This window comes from Procambarus clarkii, chromosome 71 (genome assembly GCF_040958095.1).
Source record: "Procambarus clarkii isolate CNS0578487 chromosome 71, FALCON_Pclarkii_2.0, whole genome shotgun sequence".
Taxonomy (NCBI): domain Eukaryota; kingdom Metazoa; phylum Arthropoda; class Malacostraca; order Decapoda; family Cambaridae; genus Procambarus; species Procambarus clarkii.
Window position 1 is genome coordinate 18,232,397 of NC_091220.1, and position 23,280 is coordinate 18,255,676.

The 23,280-nt window shown below is 40.6% G+C and overlaps 1 protein-coding gene across 4 annotated transcripts; it reads right to left on the reverse strand.

Moving 5' to 3' along the window:
• Nucleotides 1-474: 474 nt before the first annotated feature.
• On the reverse strand, nucleotides 475-20,385 carry LOC123745625 (F-box only protein 27). Of its 4 annotated transcripts, XM_045726357.2 has the most exons (8): nucleotides 19,941-20,019; nucleotides 18,350-18,389; nucleotides 17,680-17,839; nucleotides 15,580-15,731; nucleotides 14,015-14,240; nucleotides 11,285-11,417; nucleotides 7,668-7,815; nucleotides 475-7,240 (listed from the first exon to the last, which is right to left on the reverse strand). In XM_045726357.2, exons 1-7 carry the CDS (start codon nucleotides 19,950-19,952, stop codon nucleotides 7,681-7,683), a joined length of 858 nt encoding a protein of 285 aa, XP_045582313.1. In that variant the 5' UTR covers nucleotides 19,953-20,019; the 3' UTR covers nucleotides 475-7,240; nucleotides 7,668-7,680. The 4 variants fall into 4 exon arrangements, with proteins under 4 accessions (XP_045582313.1, XP_045582314.1, XP_045582315.1 ...); XM_045726358.2 differs by lacking the exon at nucleotides 19,941-20,019 and adding an exon at nucleotides 20,277-20,385 and having other exon boundaries at nucleotides 475-7,815; XM_045726359.2 differs by lacking the exon at nucleotides 19,941-20,019 and adding an exon at nucleotides 20,100-20,248 and having other exon boundaries at nucleotides 475-7,815.
• Nucleotides 20,386-23,280: the final 2,895 nt, after the last annotated feature.

The window sequence follows — 23,280 nt, forward strand, 5'->3', positions numbered from 1 at the left end:
ATGACAGCTGACTAACACTCAGGTACCTATTTTACTGTTAGGTAACATGGGCATAGGGTGAAAGAAACTCTGCCCATTGTTTCTCGCCGGTGCCCGGGATCGACCCTGGGACCACAGAATCACAAGTCCAGTGTGCTGTCCGCTCGGCCGACCGGCTCCCTAAACTCTCTCTCACTTGCCTACATTCTTTGTATGCATTTTGTAGTTTACTACGGAACTATCTTCAGTTCAAAATTGTCATCCAGACTTCCATGGAAATAGCCCAGGTGAATGGAAAGATTGCTGGTAGTTCATTCTACCAGCAATCCTTGAATCTTATATTGTTCATTTAGATGTTAAAGGGTTAAGCTAAAATGAAAATAGTGACATTGGTACAAGCAAGTAAAATTATATGAAAGTGTTAAATATGGAGAATTTGTTTGCAATTCACTAACATTTCACTGAATAATTGAAAGGCAAAGGAAACAGCACAGAATATTTATATACAGTATTTAATTCACAAAATAATTTTACAATGTAAAATTTGCAATGTTCAAAATTTTACAATGTAATACCTGCAGAAGAAATTACTAATATTATATAGTCATACTATACATTTAAACACAAAATTTTAATAGCTATACAGTACTAAATAATCTGGTATTATCAAGGCACAAATTTCATGAATGGTACACTTGAAATATTTTGTGTACCATACAGTACACTGCAGGCCCTTGCTATTCATGGGTTATGTAACTTAACATTTGGGGAATACATTCGTGATATATTCACAAATGGCAAGACCAAGGACTTGTGTTCCTACAAGGATAGGTTTGCCAGAGCAAAAAAAATGCATATTTTTACATTTTGAGGATGGAACTAGTGAGAGAGTATCTTAAGTGTGTACTTGTAATTACCCAAGTGTAGTTACAGGATGAGAGCTACACTCGTGGTGTCCCGTCTTCCCAGCACTGTTGTATAACGCTTTGAAAGTCCTGGTGGTTTTGGCCTCTACCATCTTCTCACCTAACTTGTTCCAACCATCTACTACTCTGTTTGTGAAAGTAAATTTTCTTATATTTCTTTGGCAGCTTTGTTTAGTTTAAATCTATGCCCTCTTGTTCTCGAAGTTCCGGGTCTCAGGAAGTCTTCCCAATAAATTTTATCAATGGGTGGTGCTACATAGCCTTCCCGATTTGGTGCCTTCTTTTGATAATTACTTACTATATATTTAATGCCTCTAACCTCTCCTCGTAGGTCTTGTCCTTTAGTTCTGGGAGCCACTAAGTGGCATGTCTTTGCACCTTTTCCAGTTTGCTGATGTGCTTCTTAAGATATGGGCACCATACAACCATTGCATATTCCAGTTTTGACTACAAAAGTCGAGAACAATTTCTTTAGTACAGTATTTCACCATCCATGTATTTAAAAGTAATTCTGAAGTTAAAAAGCGTGGCATAGGCTCCTCGCACAATATTCTTTATGTGGTCCTCAGGTGATAGTTTTCTATCTAGAACCACCCCTAGATCTCTTTATCAGAAGTCGTTAAAGATTTCCCACATAATTTATAGGTTGAGTTGGGTCTATGTTCTCCTATTCCACATTCCATAACATGGCATTTATGTACATTAAATTCTATTTGCCAAGTGGTGGTTCATAAACTATTTGTTCAGGACTTCTTGAAGAGTATTACAATCATCCAAGTTTCTTATCCTTCATATTATCTTAGCATCATCAGTAAACATGTTCATATAATTCTGTATTCCATCTGGCAGATCATTTATGTAGACAATGAACATCACTGGTGCAAGAACTGAACCCTGTGGTACTCCACTTATGAAATTTCTCCAGTCCGATACATTGCCTCTGATTACTGCCTTCATCCATCAGAAAAAATTTTCAGCCATGTTAGAAGCTCACCTGCCACCTGTTACCTTATCTGTTGTGTGTGTTGTGTATATGAGGGCTAAGCTACACTGATATTTAAGGGACTAGGTCACTACATCTTGTGGTGGTGTTGCCTACAGTACATATCTGATAGTTTTATTTTTGTACTTAAAGAAAAATAAAAGCCTTTTCAATATTTGGATTGGAGATTAAAAAAAAAAAGAAAGGGTGTGTAGAGCAACCAATTGTGAATAGTTAAAACCATGAATGCAAATATTTAAAAAAAAAATCAAGGGTCTGCTGTATATTGTAAATGTTTAAACACTATTAATGCAGTTTACAATTCGGCCAGTTTCTTAATCCTACATTAGTATCCTTTTGTGTCTTCACCCCAGCACAAAAAATGGCAACAATCTTTTTTTAGTAATTTATGTATTTTAACATTTATATTGATATTCCACTATCTTGTAATTCTCTGCATTAATTTATCATTTGTGAAGCATGCTATTGTAGAGAACATCATTTTATATTTTTGCTTAGGCAGAGCTTCTCAACCTTTGTACCCCTTGAAATAATTCCAGGTCACACTTTAGATAATCACATGCGGTTTTTGTTGTCAATTGAAAGGAGACAATTTGTCTTTGCTCTTGATACTAGTTAAATGACAAAAATTTAATAAAATGACTCAAAAATACATTTGCATATGATTAGAATTAGCTTATCACCACCCTCTCTTGCACAACTCCTAGTTATCTAGGGGTTCTGCAGAACCCTGGTTGAGAAGTGCTGTCTTCTGTTTGCAGGCGATGAGTCACAATAACGTGGCTAAAGTATGATGACAAGACCACACACCAGAATGTGAAGGGACGATGACGTTTCGGTCCGTCCTGGACCATTCTCAAATCGATTTTGAGTCGATTGTCTCACAATCGACTTGAGAATGGTCCAGGACGGACCGAAACGTCGTCGTCCCTTCACATTCTAGTGTGTGGTCGTGTCATCAAATGCTGTCTTCTTAGTGGATAGTTTGTTTGGGGAATTTAAAGTACAGGGTACAAATGTACAGTTAATACTGCCTTCATGTTCTTAAAGCATATACTCTACAGTTCTGCCTTTTCTCCCTAATATTTAAAATCTTCATTAAACAATTAAGAGGAGCCTATTTCTATGCAAACTGCTATATCAAGACATTTTCTGGCACTAAAACCATTATTAAATAATGTGTATTACTCAGAAAATGAGAATAAATTTATTTGAGTAATTTTTATAAACATGAGAAATTATAAAGTTCAAAGTAAATATGTAAATAATCTTCAATATGGCCCAAAGTAAAGCACTCTTGGAATATATTTCAGACAATTATTCGACATACTTAATTTACCCGAAATAGTGATTATATGGTCTAATAACTACTGTCAAGAACTTTAGTCTCTACTAATTTATGACTATGTGGTGGTTCACTATACTTGAGCAGTTAAACTGACTATGGTAATCAAGTATTGTTGTAATTGCAACTGTATCAATTTATAAATTGCAAATATTACAAATTGACTTATTAGGATTGAGACAATATGCTAGAGATGATTTGTGTCGTTGTATGTCTATGAAAAAGTACAGTACTGTACTTCCTAGGTCAGTAAAAATATCTAAGGCTACTGAAGAAAATGGGTACATGGATAATGTTATTACAGAACAATGGACTAAGTGATGCAAGAGAAAATTAAATAATAATACTCTAATGAGAAAATCCATAGGAGCCGTGATGTGGGTTCGAACTTGTGCAGTGGGTGTTCCCACGCACATGCTCGAGATGACCAGTTATCTTGAGATGATTTCGGGGCTTTTTTTTTTTTAGTGTCCCCGCGACCCGGTCCTCGACCAGGCCTCCACCCCCAGGAAGCAGCCCGTGACAGCTGACTAACACCCAGGTACCTATTTTACTGCTAGGTAACAGGGGCATAGGGTGAAAGAAACTCAGCCCATTGTTTCTCGCCGGCGCCTGGGATCGAACCCAGGACCACAAGTCCAGTGTGCTGTCCGCTCTGCCGACCGGCTCCCATAAATGGTATGGTAATGGACATGGTATAAGTCTTGCAACCTGGAGTTGTGCTGAACACACAAGAATTTACCGAGGCTTTCACTGAAGCCAGACCAGGATTTCCACACAATCCCCCCTGTGCACTCTGGCTCTGTCATTTAGGAATGTTCTACCTCTGATGCTCCTCTTTCAATACAGAGAGAGCAATCACACTAATGTGACTGCATCAATGAGAAAATCCATAGGAGCCATGATGAGGGTTCCTCATCACGGAAAACCCAGGAAACACACGAGGGTTGCCTCAGGAAGCCCTCGTGTGTTCAGTAGAACTCCAGGTTGCAATCGTTGTACCATGTGGCCTAAAGTGTGTACATGGGAACACCCACCGCAGAGGTTCAAACCCTCATCACAGCTCCTACAGATTTTCTCATTGATGCAGTCACGTTAGTATGATTACTCTGTGTATTAATAATAATAATTAGTAAATACTCTCAAGATAAAAACACCTAATCCACAAATCTGAAAATAAGGAACCGACTTGATAATGGTCCAAAATGACGTCAATTCTTAATTTTCAGATGTGTGAGATGGGCATGTAGATTTCAGCCACGTTATTGTGACATTGTCTGCGTCAAAAGAAAGCACTAAGCCTGTAAGGCTATTGGGTATCAAAGTATTAAAATATGTCTTAAATATCATTCAGGATGTCAATAAGACAGCAAAAAGACAAAGGAATGGGAAAATAATTTTACAAAGAGTAAGTAAAATATTATCTAATCCAGAAATCTTCCACCATAAAAGCCATTTTCTACATCTTTCACCAGAATCTTTTATGTTCTCTTCCAATCTGTATTAGAAATATTGGTGCTTCACTCTGGTCCCTTTACGTTAAAACACACACACACACTCTAATATATACCTTTATACATCTAAACTTTATTTTTTGGAAGTGTGGGGAGGTGATGAGCTTTGGTTTTTACACATTATTATTTTTTATATCATAAGGAAAAAAAAGGTAGCTAAGTTTCTGTAACCTTACATTAAAAATATATACAAGTAAAAACACACATGTTTACAAAGTAATTTTATATACATGTGATACAATACCTATATGCAAGGGGCCTCGTAGCCTGGTGGATAGCGCGCAGGACTCGTAATTCTGTGGTGCGGGTTCGATTCCCGCACGAGGCAGAAACAAATGGGCAAAGTTTCTTTCACCCTGAATGCCCCTGTTACCTAGCAGTAAATAGGTACCTGGGAGTTAGTCAGCTGTCACGGGCTGCTTCCTGGGGGTGGAGGCCTGGTCGAGGACCGGGCCGCGGGGACACTAAAAAAGCCCCGAAATCATCTCAAGATATGTCAAGAGAGTTTTGACTAGTTACATCATGAGGTGAAATGCAAACAGTTTCAACCACCTCACCAAACATGCACCTGACAATGGAAACATCGTACTAAATCCGATTCCACTTACAAGCCATTATAAACAAGCAAGTTCCTAGACTCATAACCAATTAATAAATACCTTTCTATTGTCCCATGTAAGGAACTACATATTTGGGAGTCCATGAATTCAAATTGAAGAACAATTTCCAGTTTCTGATTAGTTAGGTGGCAACAACAGGTTATAGCCGTGGGTGTGAGCCACACCTTCAACAGACTTCAGGCCATCCAACCCAACTCCGGTCTTGATACTTCTCCTCCATGACCCAACCCAAAACTCCAAAAGCTACTACAGAGTGTACCTGAATTATTCTAAGTTATGCCCAAAGGTTTTGCAAACCAGTGGCCTTACTAAATACACATTTTATGTAATGACTATTCAACCACACACAAATCACAATAGCGTGATGCATCAAATGAACAAACCATGTTAACCATGTCGTAGCTCAGTCGATAAAGGCAGCGTCTGGGATGATCTTGGACGTAGGTTTGAATCCTCGTCACGGCCCTTGTGGATTTATTCACTATTCAACCACCTTACTGTGTTCCTCTATATATTTTTTACATAAACATAATTATTATTACTTGTGATGGTGGCCATTAGGTAAATGTTAGAATTTCTAATTTAACCATACACCAAATGCTGATTCAGAATACAGTATTCGCTCGATTTAATGACCTATATGGGGCTGTACCTAGGTATTAAAATGTTGATAACTTTTTAGTCATGTTAGGGCAAAAGGATGGATGGTGGGTGGCCATGCTGGCGTGCTGGATAGATAACTAGTTGGCTGGCAGGTGGATGGGCTGGCAGGAGGTGGGGTGAGTGGATGGATTAGTGGCTGACTGGCGGGAGGGCAGACATGATATTAGCAAAAAATTATCCAAGTTCATATTAAAGCAAAAAAGTTAAAAATAATATCTCTCAGTAAAGGAGCAGCACTGTGTAGAAACGTGAAGGAGGAACATGTGGCTGGCAAGCAAATGGGCAGGCAGATGGGTGGGTGAGTAGCAGGGCGGGAGGAAGAGTGGGTGAGTGAGAGGGTTATCTTGAGATGATTTCGGGGCTTTAGTGTCCCCGCGGCCCGGTCCTCGACCAGGCCTCCACCCCCAGGAAGCAGCCCGTGACAGCTGACTAACACCCAGGTACCTATTTTACTGCTAGGTAACAGGGGCATAGGGTGAAAGAAACTGCCCATTGTTTCTCGCCGGCGCCCGGGATCGAACCCGGGACCACAGGATCACAAGTCCAGTGTGCTGTCCGCTCGGCCGACCGGCTCCACATTATGACCTGGTGGTCATAGTGTGTAGGCAGACAGGCATTCAGGTGTGCAGGCAGCTGAATGAACAGGTGGCAGAGTGGGCAGGCAGCAGGACTGTTGGACAGTAGAGTGGATGGCAGACTAGGCAGGCAGCTGGACATTCGGGCATGCAGGCAGCAGAATGAGTGGGTTGATGGCATGGCAGATGGTAGAGTAAGGAAGTGGGTGGCAGGGTGGGCGAGTGTGTGAATAGCAAGGTGGGCGGCAGATTGAGTGGGCAGGCCAGCAGGTGGCAGAGATATCAGACTAAGACTATCACAGACTAGCTTATAGGTCTCACTCAATCCATCCCCTCTTGCCATGTCTAGATGGCCAGTCTGGACGGGATTACATAATATGATATGATTATGAATCTCGGCTACCTTCCTACCAGCTGGTGATCTAGGACGCAGACTGCTTGAGTGCCTGACATCAAACTCACTGTTTACTAAACTTTACTGGTTGCTACCATAACTGTGAATGTCTGACTGCCTTAGATTATGACTGACTGTGACTTTACCGTGGCTACCTCTGACAGGTTGTGATTACCTGTGACTGGCTCTGACTGGATGCTACATAACCAAGGCAGTGAAATCTGTGAAGGGAAAATGTTACCACTGACCAAGGGAGGGTAAGGTTGCCACAACAAACTCAATAGTGGCCTCCAGTTTAATGAGATTCTGTAATCTAGATACCGTATTCCCGGTTTAATGGCCAATGATTCTGCAAATAAGGCACCAATTACCGACCTCAAATACAGTCATTATAACCGGGGAAACGGTAAATCAGAGGTCCTTAAATTGAGTGGCTACTATTTTCAAAGTTTTAAGTTGGAATCATAAAAAAAAGAGCATTTTCTTATTAATAAATAGTATTTACTTCAAATTTCTTTTATACACATGATATTATACAACTAAAGAGGATTCCTAAAACACTTATCAAGTAAGTAATTATCAAAAGAAGGCGCCAAGCTGGCGAGACTATGTAGCAATGTTACATAGCCTCCCCGACTATGTACATACTTATCAAACAATCTCACAGAACAAGTTTCACTGAAGAGCCGGCAGTCTTTGCTCCATAGTGTCCAGCCCAGAACTGTCGGTCCTTTCCTACATTCGAGTATTTAATAATTTTTAGTCCTCGCGGGTAATCCACAACTACTTTCTCCATCTGAAGGAAAGCAAAGAATTGGCTATGAAGAACTTACAGTGATCCATATAAAAAGCTGTACCATATAGTATTAGTAAGGCACCATAAAACACTTCAACTACTGAAGAAAATGTTGGGATAATAGTACCGGTACTTCTTATTAACACTTTGGTGCACCCCGCTCGCCACCCCTCAACTGTGCGATATGGGACCCAGGGTGTCACGGGAGTGCGCGTAAATTCTGAAAAGTGTATACTCCCTTCAACTTTGTCACCTTAATTCTCGTCCTACGAGATTAAATTTGGTATCATTGTGTTCGCAATAGAATTCTCTACAGCACTAAATGCATATAAACTCCAAAAGCCCGGCTAATTACCCGCAGCAAACAGAGAAAGTGCGAACGAGTTACCCAGGAGCGCGCAAACGCGATAAAATGTTTTCACTATTTTCACTCTGGTCACCTCAATTTTTATCCTAAGTCTTTCATTTTGGTCTCAATGGGTTCGCAATAGAATTCTCTAGAGGAACATTAGCATATAAAATAAAAAACCTGGTCACGCTCCAACCGCCGACGAGTTGAAGACGGGCCACGCGTTAGCCACGAGTGAGTGCTCAGCCGCCTTCCAGCTACACTCCCAATTCCCGCCCTTTTCAAGCCTTTCTTTCGCAATTTTCTTCCTGGAAGGGCCTTGTTCATGATCACTATCCATCGTGGAGTAAGCGTAGATAGTTTCTAAAGCCGCAGTAAGAAATATAGCCACGGAAAATAGCCGAAATGTTCACACGTTTGAGATGCGAGGGGAGGCGACATTGGTCACAACAGTGGAGCGAAAACAATGGGCCCACGGCATGTGCCAAGCTGCCTGAGGGCCACGAGGCTCAACAAAGAAAATGGGAAGACATCGGCGCGCATTTTAAAACCAGTCCCAAAAAAATCGGATAAAAACCTGATTTTTGGCGATTATTTAAAGTGGATGACGCAATGCTGCGTCATCCCCGGAATTACCGCCAGTAAACGGATGACGCAATGCTGCGTCATGCCCGGGCGAAAGTGTTAATAGCTTGCACGGTAATTAATGTATTATTCATGAGTCAGGTTGATGCTGGTCACGCCTTATTGTGCTGAATGAATGACCAAGAAACAATAACATTAGCGTCTGTTGAGCAGGTATTTCACATGGAGTACGGTGATCCTATTTTCTGACATACATCTTGTCAGTTGTACTATTCTTCAAAACCTAACTCTTTCCAGTAACTCACCCCAGGCCTAAGTCCTAAAATGCTATTGTAACAAAACCACATATGCAAGTGTTTCCTTCTTCTCCGACAGGTGCCACTTCAGACTCCTAGTAGCAGACTTCGAGTTGTCACTTCCTATAGCATATACTATGCCTTGCTCCACTTTTGTTTTCCTGTAAAATGCCCTGCCAAGTGCTGTACATGCACTGCATCACTGCATTTTAGGTCTTTGCACAGCCATTCAACTGTAGTGTTCTCAACAACACTAGAAAATATGGACCATCCATTCACTATGGTAATTAAGAATGCACCAGTGTTAGCAGGAGCTCTAATAAGCAGACACAGACATAATAAATACGAAAGGTGTTCGGTATCGAGCAGATATTAAACATTATTAGAGAAGTTGATAATCATTTACAAACTAGTTTTCAATCTGTGCAGGGTTTGATATTGGAAAGACAGTCGGCTTCTAACATAAGTACTATTAAACCGAGTTACATGCTACAACAAACTTATATTACACAAGTACTGTAAGCAGAAATGAATAGAAGCCATTCATCGGATGTCCCCTTTATTTTTCCGTATAAGTGGTGCTGTCCTCTCCTTGCTGAAAGCAAGAAGTACCTGTTTTGCATTCATAACCACACCACATAAAATGTTTGGGATGCTCCCTTGACTAAATCTCATATTGCTTTAATGGCATTTGAAATGTGAACAATCTATATGTGGTTGTCTCCTCAAATACGGGGAAATAACAGGAGATATAAAGTACCAATATACAGGGAGTCCCTTTCCCCTACAAATATGAATGGGCTGTGTTCTGAAAAGGTGTTCATGAAACATTTGTTTGGACACAGAATGAGATTTCTCTTGGGACACATTATGTAAAACACTCTCCATCAAATAGAATGATGGAGTTCTATTGCTTGTCAGTGTTAGATGTTTTTCGAGGAGTGAAGAGGTCTAATTATATGAATAACTAAATGAAAATACATGTGTGTACTGTATTGGGAGTCGGCCATTTGTAATTTGTCACACAAGTAAACACCTCTTACACTTCTTCCATCACTAACTCACGGACCCCACCCCAACCACCAGGGTAAACGCGATCTGGTCTTGTTCAATCTGCCAGTTTGTGGGTCACTAAAGACTTGTGAGAGCTGCCACTCTAACATTGTCATCATCTAAGAAATACCACTCCTATAAAAACTCCCAATATCTACACCCATGCCTGACACTCTCCCACCAACCCACTCCCAACACCCACCCACTCCTGACAAGCTGGCTGGCCAACATGTCCTCTTGAATAATACATTAGATTTTTAATTCAAAAGCCCCAATGGACAAAAGGGCACTATAAATCATAGCAGCTCACAAACATTCAAATTTTGTATTCATGAGTCAATAAATTAGGTTATGTTAAGAGTGTTTTAGTATCCCATTTTCCATCTGTTGCGGCAACTCCAGAGGATGGTTTGGGTTGGCCGCCTGTCTGACAGACTAAACAGATTGCTAGGTATCTCATCTTCCCATCTTCCTCTCAGCTCTCCCTCTCACTATCATCCCAACTCACATGCAGTCACATGAGGGACCCCTCAACATCCCTCCCTCCCATCCTACCCATATACCCTACCAACCCCAACACCCTCCAATTCCCACCCAACACCTTCCCTGGCACCCTCCAATCCTCACCCAACACCTTCCCTGGCACCCTCCAATCCCCACCCAACACCTTCCCTGGCACCCTCCAATTCCCACCTCCCTACAGTCACTTCCTGGGCTGCCTCACTGACTCCTTGCCTTACTGAGATTGCCTAACTGACTGAGAATACCTGCCTGCCTATGCCTGCTATAGAACAGCAATGGCAGGGGAATAGATGAAGGAATAAACATAAGAATTGTGTACACAAATGCCAACGGCTAGAGATGACAAGCATCACGGAAAACAACAGCTAGTATAATGCCGACACTAACTGCGCCAATACTTACGTGTGAAATTATCTTGCTCTATTAGAACTTTGGGAGTAACGAGGATTAACTCTTTGTGCTAAGGATCTCAGTACTGCTGACTGAGGCAGTGTGGATCTATTATATATAGTGAATTGAAACACAAAAATGGGGCTTTAGGAGGCTGTTCAGATGCATGAGTGTTTGTATATTGGGCATTCATTTAATGGGGAATCCCTGTATTGATAGGTAATACTAAAACATGTCATTATGACATAAAAGAACATTTCAAAGATTTACTTACCTTGTACCATTTGCTTCCAATTACATCATCCTTATCAGAGGACCAATTCATACTGACCAGGTTTCTGTTTTCAGCACCCCTAAACTCGACAATTACTTGGTTCTCCGAATGGCAGTCCCATCTTGCACTCACCCTGGAAAGCAGTACAGTACTTACATGAAAAAAATTTATATACAGACAGCAATGTACTTCCTGGACATCTTATCCAGGCATGCTGGTATCTCAATTGTGTGACGGTCCAAAGCTACTGATAAAGGTTGTTTGTTGTATGGGAGCCAGTCGGCCAAGCGGACAGCACGCTGGACTTGTGATCCTGTAGTCCTGGGTTCGATCCCAGGCGCCGGCGAGAAACAATGGGCAGAGTTTCTTTCACCCTATGCCCCTGTTACCTAACAGCAAAATAGGTACCTGGGTGTTAGTCAGCTGTCACAGGCTGCTTCCTGGGGGTGGAGGCCTGGTCGAGGACCGGGCCGCGGGGACACTAAAAAGCCCCGAAATCATCTCAAGATAACCTCAAGATAGGTAAGCAGTTCGAATAAAATGTGCAATAAAGGGGCTTGAGCAAGAGGTTGCTAGGCATCGCAGTATTTGTGTGGTTTGTTGCGCAAGCAGTTTCTTCCCATGATTTTCTTGGATAATTTATGAACATCCGTGAACCATGTCGATTACAAATCAATGTAATTTGTTGAGGATCGTTTCTACAAACAGGAAACCTAAGGGAAAGCATTCAGCGATGACTTGGAAAGAAAGTCCCTGTAGAATGAATGAAGGAGTTGGAGTGGCATCCCAAAAGGTATTATGTGCATCGAGTACCAAGTGAGCACGACTGTGCTCTCACACATTAAGGCTAAAGCTACCGACTGTTTTCATCAAAGTGAAAGCGATAAAGCATACATAATAGAAATACAAGGAGAAAAGCTAAGCTGCAGTGGTTGCAGTTGAGGAAGAAGCAAGAGGATATGATAAAAGCCAGTGGCAGGCTTTATACTGGTAGATAGCGCAGGAGCTTGAACAATATTCTTCACCTTTGTAAGCAGATCAGAACTTCATATTGACGAGAATAACAAAAACAATTGTTCAATATTCCCCTCAAATTGTTAATTTTATCTCTTAGATTTTAAGGATGACACTCCACTTTCCCTGACAACAGGTTATTGTTGGGAAAACCGACATTTTTAAATAATCATAGTTACAATATGCAGATAACTGCCCTGCTGTTCTTGTATTAATCCATTAACCAATAATAACACAAACTAATTTAGTAACTCGTTAAAAGAAAACGAGATTACAGTGGAATTTCCCTTAAACATAGGATATTATTGCCACGTCATTAAAATATCTACGTTCAATGTAAATCCATTACTTAAAACCTCCTGTCCAGCATTATGAACAATAAAAAATTGTTCTTTGTGACTGAATTAAATTATATAATCAATAAAATCCATGTCTCCCTATTTTTGTCCATAAATGGGCAGAAAATTTAACCATTCCTAGTGGAGTCACTAAAGCAAGCAAGGAGGAGGGGGACACCATTGTTTAACCAGCAAATCTCTCATGAAGAAGCTCTCTCGGCAGCCACGTTTATACTCGTAACCCGAGCCGCCATCTTCTGCTGCCGCTACCTCAAATAACTAAAGTACCTCATTCTGGAATGTATAAAATATATTCTATTTTATTATTGAGCTCATCAATATAATGATTACTCATGACGGCATCAATTCTGACCTCTTCGTGACTTGGTAACCGCTGACCTGTCCTCCTGGTTAACTGGTACTGAGGTGTAACTTTTACATTGTCTGCCGCCGCCTGACTGGCACCTGTGGTTTGTTCATCCTCCACGTGGCTTGTGCATGCTGTTATGATGTTCATGTTGTACTACTTTGTACTGCTCTCTTGTTACAAACAACCGGTTACGAGGCAGGTAAACCAACAAAATAGGGCGAGCCTCTTACAATCACATAACCCATAATAATTTATATGCCATATCTGTGATTAGATTATTTGCATTAGCTGTATGGAATCCTTCTGGCAGATCTTCTTTCGCAACCTGTATATATTGGCGACATCTACCTGCTGCAACATGTGAGGACCACGATGCCATTGCCACAAGGCCCATAACTAGGCGATAGCCCACGTGTCCTACTTGTATCCAAATTGAAGTCTTCTAATCAGATAAGACTATCAGTCATTTAAACTAACCTCAGTAATATTAATTCTTAGTATAAATTTTCCTGTCAATCAATAATTCTCAAATTGATAGGCTATAATAATAATAGCTAATAACCCCCCATACTTGTGTAGGGATATGACTTGTGGGAGAATTTAAATCCAAACAGTCCACTCAATAAAACACACAGTCCGCTAAGCTATCGTAAGAAATAAGAAATCAATCGCTTATACATTTTAAATTAGAATTCATTAAATTAATCAATTAAGAAATAATTAAAATAAATAATAAAATCCCACGAGTCGTCATTACCCACAGTTATTATTAATCTTGTCTGTCCCAAGGTGCTCGGAAAGCACATGATTCTCTGTACAGTATTTACAAAAGCAAAATCAGTAAATCTCCTTAAAGTCTTTGACAGCATCACCATTTAGTGTGTATATGTGTATATATATTGCCATATATATATATGGTAATTACCGCACAAACAAATACAGGTACAGTAACTGAAAAAAATAAATACGCCATTACACAAGAAAACGTAATTTAAGCCACAAACTTACCATTCAGATATATGAACTTTCGGTTTCAAAATATCAACAATCTGGGGATCGAGGCCAATAGATTCAAGGTTTATAACCTGTATCCTTATGCAGGTACTATAAGAGGTGACAAAGCAGTGTTGGGTGGGTAGGCCGGCCTCATCAGGTATTGGGTCGGACCCAGCTGGAACATCCTCCACTATAATTTTATCACCTCCGTGTTTTACAGTCCAGTGCTTAAATCCCTCTGTTAATATAAATCAAGATACCAATATAATTCAGTACAGTAGTCATATTTTATGTTTCAAGTATAAATATAGATTTAATAATTTCCAAATGAAATTCATTAATTTCTTTGTGCAACTTCAAAGAACAAACTACAGTGGATTCTCACACAAGTAAACCTGGCACAACAAATATTGGAATCCAGCAATAGTCAGCCTAAAGTGGCATCTAGACAAAGAAGAAATAGCATTGACCACTTTTGATATGCCGATAAACGTCAAATAAAAATTTAAATCAAGATTTACTTTCTCCCCCAAAGGAATTCAATATAAAAAAAAGAGCAAAGTATGTTGTATTGTTTCCATTAACAAATCCACACTGTTGCAAAATAAACCAAGAAAAATAGCAATACGATGCAAAAAAATCTAATATACGATAAATATAATATACGCAGGGAGCCGGTCGGCCGAGCGGACAGCACGCTGGACTTGTGATCCTGTGGTCCTGGGTTCGATCCCAGGCGCCGGCGAGAAACAATGGGCAGAGTTTCTTTCACCCTATGTCCCTGTTACCTAGCAGTAAAATAGGTACCTGGATGTTAGTCAGCTGTCACGGGCTGCTTCCTGGGGGTGGAGGCCTGGTCGAGGACCGGGCCGCGGGGACAGTAAAAGCCCCGAAATCATCTCAAGATAACCTCAAGATAACGACAATGGGTGCAGAACCAATTGTTAAACGTTTAGAGAGAAGTCAATGTACAATACTGTACTGTAATTAGAAACAGCACTGTATTATTGTTTACTGTAGCTACATACAAGGGGATTGCATATAGAACATGCAGAACACTTATAGAACAAAGAAAATGTATCTGAATTATCATACTGTAATTATTGTACAGTATTTTAATCTAATAGTAATATCAGTAACGGCACCTGGCAATTGCTGCACACAATATGCAAATACATTACTCTATCAGACCAAAGACCACTTATGATGTTGGGCATACTGAAAGAACAACAAGACCCATGACAAGTTTGCTCATTAACGTCTTGGTTACATGTCGAGTTTCAAGGAAGGAAGGTCTCAGAGCAATCAATTTTTTCACACAAAACTATATTTCATTTATATTTGCCAATACAGGTACTATATTTTCAGGGAGTCACCAGAGAGTCACCCCCCTTCCCCATCAAGAAAGAACAATTATTGTTAAATAGAAATTATCCATATACAGTAGTAAATTTAATTTGAGGGTGAACAAAATTACAAAAATACTTTTTGCCATTCAAATTTCCCATAATATATACTTAACCATAATATGCAAAGCTTAAAACATGTGTATTAAACACTAAAAGAAAGTGTCTCACCCTGTCCACTTGGATTGAGGATGAGATTAGTGTTGAGGTGCAAGTAGTCTCCACATATACCCTGAAGAATACGGAGAACTAAAGCCTCATTTGTCTCCTCTAGAAGCCTCTCTTTAGCAGCCGCACTCACATTGAATCCTTCAGCCTGAGCCCTGTTAAATAAATAAATAAATATATGTTTATTTAGGTAAGGTACATACATACAAGAGATTTTACAAAGTTTGTTGGATTAATAGATAGAGCTAGTACATACAATGCCTAAAGCCACTATTACGCAAAGCGTTTCGGGCAGAAACGTTATGTTGTCATAATGAAACACACTGCTCTTTAGCCAGAACAAGTACAGGAATACACAGGGCATCAATAGATTCCCAGACAAAGCCTGAACACTTAAGTAATTTTGGGGGAGGGGAAGAGGGTCTTGGGGGGGTGAGGGAGAGGGTTATTTAGATTTAGGCCTAAATTAGGCAAGGAACTTAAACCTGTTACATCTTTATGTTTTGTTTTCCTTTGAACACTATTTGATAATTTTACATTAGGTTCCAATTCCAGCTGGGTGCACACGGGTGACCAGTCGAGGAAAGGTGCCCTATCGTTACCTTGTCCCATCAAGAACTTAAACCCCAATTAACCTCGCTTCATTGTTGAACAGATGAGGGCCCAAATCACCATATGAAAGTGTGATTTGTTCACTCATTCCAGTAGCATCGCACTGTTCCATAAGACCAAATTTTGTTTTTCTTTGCCAGAGATGGGAAGTCTGACACAGCTGACCTTCCCCAAAAAGAAAGCTACAAAAATTGGCCAACTCCCAGGCACCTATTTACCGAATGGTAAAAATGATGCATCAGGTGAAAGGAAAGTTGTCCAAATGTCCCCGAGTAGGTTGGCAGAGTACCAAACCAGAATGTTGACTTGGTGCTGGGCTTGAGGTCAACAAATCTACGAGAGTTATTAAGGACAATAGCAGCTTATTACCAACAAGTACAGGTATACTACAGTAAAGTCTACAAGTTCATATATGAAGTAAACTCAGAGTATGAACACTGAGAAGTGGGGTACAGCAATGCACTTGCGACTCTGAACAAATTTGTAACGTGATCACCAATATCTCATTTCCCACTTGCATAAGGGAAGGGGTGGCAAGATATTGATTAAACGATTCTTCGCGGCGGGGATCGTATTCCAGGGACCTGCCCGAAACGCTACGCGTACTAGTGGCTGTACGAGAATGTAACAACTCTTGTATATATCTCAAAAAAAAAAGAAAAAAAAGAAATAAGAGCACACAGAGAGAAAAAAAAATCCATTTACCTTTCACATTACATCATCATTTTGAAATAGCAATCACAGCAGTATTATATCATGCAGGCAAGTGCAATATGTTTCCAGCAAGATGTCATTTATAAACTATCACTCACCAATTTGTAACAAGATCTAAACATGAGATTATAAGAAACTGCAAATGGCCTATTGGCCTATTGACTTAATTATTTATATCCAATCACAACATTTTGTATATTTGTCTAACTTATGCAGAAAACAGTCCAGTGACCAAGTCTATTATGTTACTTAGCAACACGTTTCATGAATTAACAAGTTTACGAGACATTATAGCCAGAAAATCCTTCTGCACCCAATGCCACAGTTGTGTTTGTAAACAAAGCATCATTAGTGACTGTACAATTATAAATTCAGTGATTATAAAACTAACAATTAAATGGATAAAGCCTAAGTTATTCCTAAACAAATAATCAAAGGCCATAACTGCAGCAAGAATATGGTATTAACTAGAGATATTAAGACCTGAAGGAGAATAGTGATACAATGACAGCAATCACAAGAGATAACATGCACAGGCCTTCCATTATTTGTTCAAGCAGCAGGCAGCCAAGTGGCAAGCAGCAGGGGCAACAATTTTGGGTAGACATTAACATTTAATAATAAATTAAAGTATGCAAGTGGCTTTTAAAATGTAATCTGCCATATACAAAGAACAGGGCCATCCACATTTTAATTTAACTCTTAAAAAGTATATCTAAAATCTTTACTCGATAAATGTACTACCAATCACAATGAACAGTAATCCGAGGAACTAACTTTATAAACCAGAAGCGGTACTCGATAAGTAAGCGATGCCAATACTTGCAGACCCGTGTTACTGACGTCACAAGATCCTTGACGGGAACATACAAGAAAATGTGTTCCATAACTTCTTGTGGAATAACTTCCACACAGAATCCAATTCTATTATCTGGAACTAAAGAAATTTTGCTTTACATATGAACCAGATGGAGTACTGTACTTGGTAGTACAGTACTCGTCTCTTTCTCTCTCTCTTACCCCCTTCCACTTTCTCAACCCCCCTCCCCCCCCCAAACAGTATACTGTATACTTTAAAAAGTGTATACATTTATAGTATATATGGTACTGTACAGTATCTATATCTAAAGACTTTTCAGAAATGCTGTGCATCATTAGAGGTTTTGTAAAATAAACATTCAATGTACTCCTATTGTGAGCTAACATTATCAAAGACAACATACATTTCTAACAGTTATCATTTATAATATACTATTTTCATTTATTACATATAAGCAATAAATAGGTACACTAATAACAGATAAACACATTTTTTGTATAAAGAACACCTTTTCTTATAAAGGTGTTCTTATTTTCTTATTTCTTATTTTTTTATTTCTTATTTATTACTTATTTTCTTATTTCTTATTTTCACCTTTTTCTCCTCACAGACTAATAAAGCTCTTACCTTCAGCAGTTCCAGAGCCCAATGTATTACCCATCGTGTTCTGGAATAAAAATAATCACGTATGAAAAAATTAAACTGTGGGTCGCCATCCCCCAAGTAGATAAACTCCAAATACCTATTAAAAAAAAACAGGAGCCATTGTCAAGAATTCATAACATTGAACACACACATGATTGTTCTCATTTGTAATACTTCTTGAAATTTAGCGCCAATACAAATTCTTGGCGGCATTTGTTCCATAAACCTGTAACTTATCCAAATACGTAACCATTTCTTTGTATTGATATATTTAGTGCCGACACTCCATAGTGAAGGTTCCCAATTCCTGGGATGAACAGGTATCCTAATACTAATGATAATAATTTATTTGCAAGAAGATACAATGAGATTGAGATAACATTAGATTGGTATTTTTACATTCATGCAAAGCCACTAACACGCTTAGCATTTTTGGGCAGGTCCTTAATCTAACATATCTATGCTATGTATCCTCACAATGTCAATGTACCTTATTTATTTATTTATTTATTTATATACAAGAAGGTACATTGGGTTTGTGAGAATACATAGCATAGTATTTACAATCTTGTAAAGCCACTAGTACGCGCAGCATTTCGGGCAGGTCCTTAATCTAACAGATAATTTTAAGTAGGTAAATTCTATCAGAATTAATAAAATAACAAATACATTGCAAGAAAAAAAATGAGATGAGAGAGAGATTAGTAAGTATATTAAAGCACATTGGTATATTAAAGCTCCGATTGATTACATTGACAGCTTGATTGGTAATTTAAACAAGATTAATAGACACCTTGTATATATATATATATAAATAAATAAATAAATAAATAAATAAATATCAGGTAAGATGAAAAGGTACATTGTAGCAAGGTTTTTATATCAACAAATAACTACAATATAAGTTGACAGCGGTGATTACACTGGTGAAGATATGTGTCTTAAGTACTAATATTGCAGAAGTGGCTAGTACAAGATACAGTGTGAGTTTGAAGCACAAGACAGGAAACTATGAGGATGAAATCGGCCATCCTTGCCTGTGCCGTTACACATTTCTGTGACAATCTACATTGAGGCCTAACAAAGGCAAGATAAATCTGAAGCATAACAAAATGTCTTATTACTAATGCTTCTAGATATAAATCCCATTAAGTACTGGATCATATTTGCCTTATTTCGATCTTATGTCGATATACATATGTTCGAACACCGGAACAATGGATACAAATTTAATGTTCACATTCAGAAAAGAATTGGAGGTCAGGCCAGGTATGGCATAACAAGGTCAGGTCAGGCATGGCAGGATATAGCAAGGTCAGGTCAGGCATGGCAGGATATAGCAAGGTCAGGTCAGGCATGGCATGGGGCATAGCAAGGTCAGGCCAGATTTGGTTGGGCATGAGGTCAGGCCAGGTAAGGTTAGGCTTGGTTAGGCTAGGCTAGGCTAGGCTAGGCTAGGCTAGGCTAGGCTACTCTAGGCTAGGTTAAGCGAGGTGTGTCCTATAATCAACGAGTAGCAAAGGCAAAACATAGATATACGAGGCTATGGTGCCGTGTTGGTGAGGAGACTGACCCTACTAGCCATGGCATAAAGGTCACGACAATGAGGTCAGAGGTCACCAACACCGCCACGCCCCCCTCATCATTAACACGACCCCCATCATGCAACCCATCACTTGCTTCTGTCACTAACTGCACCACTCTGCTGCCAGTCACTTGCCCTGTCACTCACTAGATCAGGTAAGTGACATACGCCTGCCAGTGCCAGCTGGCACCTCCCCCCGACACTGTCTCAACACCACACTCTTCTACTGCTTTCAATACTAATTAACTATAATTCCCATTGTCGGGGACAGGAAGCCTGGGTATATATTAGCACTCAGGTTAATCACAAATGAGAATATTTTACCCAGAGATGAAATTACGGCCCAAACACTGAGAGAATTACACCACTTCCCGGCACCACTGTAGGGGGGTACCTCCCTAACAGAGGCAAGGACCCTTCAAACTAGAGGTTTATAAATAAATTTATTTATTTATATATATATATATATAGAAGAAGGTACATTGGGATTGTGAGGACACATAGCATAGTAATTACAGTCTTGTAAAGCCACTAGTACGCACAACGTTTCGGGCAGGTCCTTAATCTTTATAAAGCCATCGTCTCATTTTCTCTGAACTCCTCAGGATGCTACACTAAGTTAGGAGGACCTCAACATGTCAAGGAAATGGTGAACTCTTCAAGGAAATGGTGAACTCTGTCAAGGAAATGGTGAATTCACCAAGAATGGTGAATTCTTGGCCCATCGCAGAGGCATTCCTGTCAGAAATTTCGCTTGTGAACAGTTTAATTCCTTACGAAATTGTACCCCATTTTTTCTTTCATGTATTCCTTAGGCACCCTAAAGAGAAAGAATTTAGGATGGTAAAAATAACCTAAGCTACTCTACCCTTTTGAGATGTATATTATTGTTAATAAACGTACTTGAATTTGAAAAAGGAAAAATGGACCCAATGCCGACTGTCAGCAGTATCTGTCTGGCAGCAGCCACTATTCTGCAAACCCAATCAGCATGGTTTTGGGCTCCCCCAGGGCAGTGAAGCAATCTTGAAACCACAAAGGCTGGGTGTTTCCGCACGAGCCTATATCAGTTCTCTCAATGAAGACAAGGCAGTAGTACAATTAGATTTCAGAAACGCTTTCAACGCGGTCAAAAAGGAAATGACTCCTAGAGCAGTTCAAGAACATTGCCGAAGCATTCTTCCCATTAATTGGTTCGGCAGGTTACAGCAAAGTCCTCAACGCTCCTTTTTTTAGCGAGCACAAAGTCAGCAGAAGGAATTCAACAGGGAAGACCCCTTTGCACCCTTTCGCTTCTGCATAGTGATTCGCGAAATCACAAGCAGACTGACCAGTGAGCTCAGCATCGTTCCTGGATGATGGGACTCTGGCAGGCACACAAGAGTCCCTGCTGGAAGACCTGCAGCTGGTAAAGTCACAGACGGAGACCCTGGGTCTCGTCCTTAACCCCTCCAAGTGTGAAATAATTTCATCTAACGAAGTGGTCAATAATGCAGTGAAATCAGCTTTACCGAAAGCCTCAGTCATTGAACCCACTGACAGTACACTACTTGGAACCCCTTTGAGTCACAACGTCATTGATGCAATCCTCGAGGAAAAATTTAATGACTTATAGAGGATGGAAGAGAATAGAGGACTTTGGTTCTCATGATGCCCTGTACCTTCTCATAAAGTGCCTTGCCTTATCCAGGCTAAAGTACTTCTTAAGGTATGCACCCACTTTTGGCAGCCCACTATTAAGTCAATTTGACGAGCTCCAGAAGTCAATATACGCAAAGCAACTGCGTTTTCATCCTAGGGCATCGCTGGCAAGGAATTAATAGGGAAGATCCTACCAGAGGGCATGAGAAAATTAGTAGGACCTGTCCGAAATGCTATATGCGTGTTAGTGGCTTTGTAAGAATGTAAAAATATCACTATAATGTAATATCCCCACCCATTGTACCTAATTGTAAATAAAATATTATTCACACCCACATACATCTGGCTCTACCACACCCACATACATCTGGGTCTACCACACCCACATACATCTGGGTCTACGACACCCACATACACCTGGGTCTACCACACCCACATACATCTGGATCTACCACACCCACATACATCTGGCTCTACCACACCCCCATACATCTGGGTCTACCACACCCACATACATCTGGGTCTACCACACCCACATACATCTGGCTCTACCACACCCCCATACATCTGGGTCTACCACACCCACATACATCTGGCTCTACCACACCCCCATACATCTGGGTCTACCACACCCCCATACATCTGGGTCTACCACACCCACATACATCTGGCTCTACCACACCCCCATACATCTGGGTCTACCACACCCACATACATCTGGGTCTACCACACCCACATACATCTGGCTCTACCACACCCCCATACATCTGGGTCTACCACACCCACATACATCTGGGTCTACCACACCCACATACATCTGGGTCTACCACACCCCACATACATCTGGCTCTACCACACCCACATACATCTGGCTCTACCACACCCCCATACATCTGGGTCTACCACACCCCCATACATCTGGCTCTACCACACCCCCATACATCTGGGTCTACCACACCCACATACATCTGGGTCTACCACACCCACATACATCTGGGTCTACCACACCCACATACATCTGGGTCTACCACACCCACATACATCTGGCTCTACCACACCCACATACATCTGGCTCTACCACACCCCCATACATCTGGCTCTACCACACCCACATACATCTGGCTCTACCACACCCACATACATCTGGCTCTACCACACCCACATACATCTGGCTCTACCACACCCACATACATCTGGGTCTACCACACCCACATACATCTGGGTCTACCACACCCACATACATCTGGCTCTACCACACCCCCATACATCTGGGTCTACCACACCCCCATACATCTGGGTCTACCACACCCACATACATCTGGCTCTACCACACCCACATACATCTGGGTCTACCACACCCACATACATCTGGGTCTACCACACCCACATACATCTGGCTCTACCACACCCCCATACATCTGGGTCTACCACACCCACATACATCTGAGTCTACCACACCCACATACATCTGGCTCTACCACACCCCCATACATCTGGGTCTACCACACCCACATACATCTGGCTCTACCACACCCCCATACATCTGGGTCTACCACACCCCCATACATCTGGGTCTACCACACCCACATACATCTGGCTCTACCACACCCCCATACATCTGGGTCTACCACACCCCCATACATCTGGGTCTACCACACCCACATACATCTGGCTCTACCACACCCCC

Coding starts and splice junctions, on each gene's coding strand:
- LOC123745625 (XM_045726357.2), bottom strand. Junction 17,840..18,349: donor GGGCTCTGGAACTGCTGAAG/GTAAGAGCTTTA, acceptor AAATTTCTTTAG/TTCCAGATAATAGAATTGGA. Junction 11,418..14,014: donor AAAGTTCATATATCTGAATG/GTAAGTTTGTGG, acceptor ACTGCTTTCCAG/GGTGAGTGCAAGATGGGACT.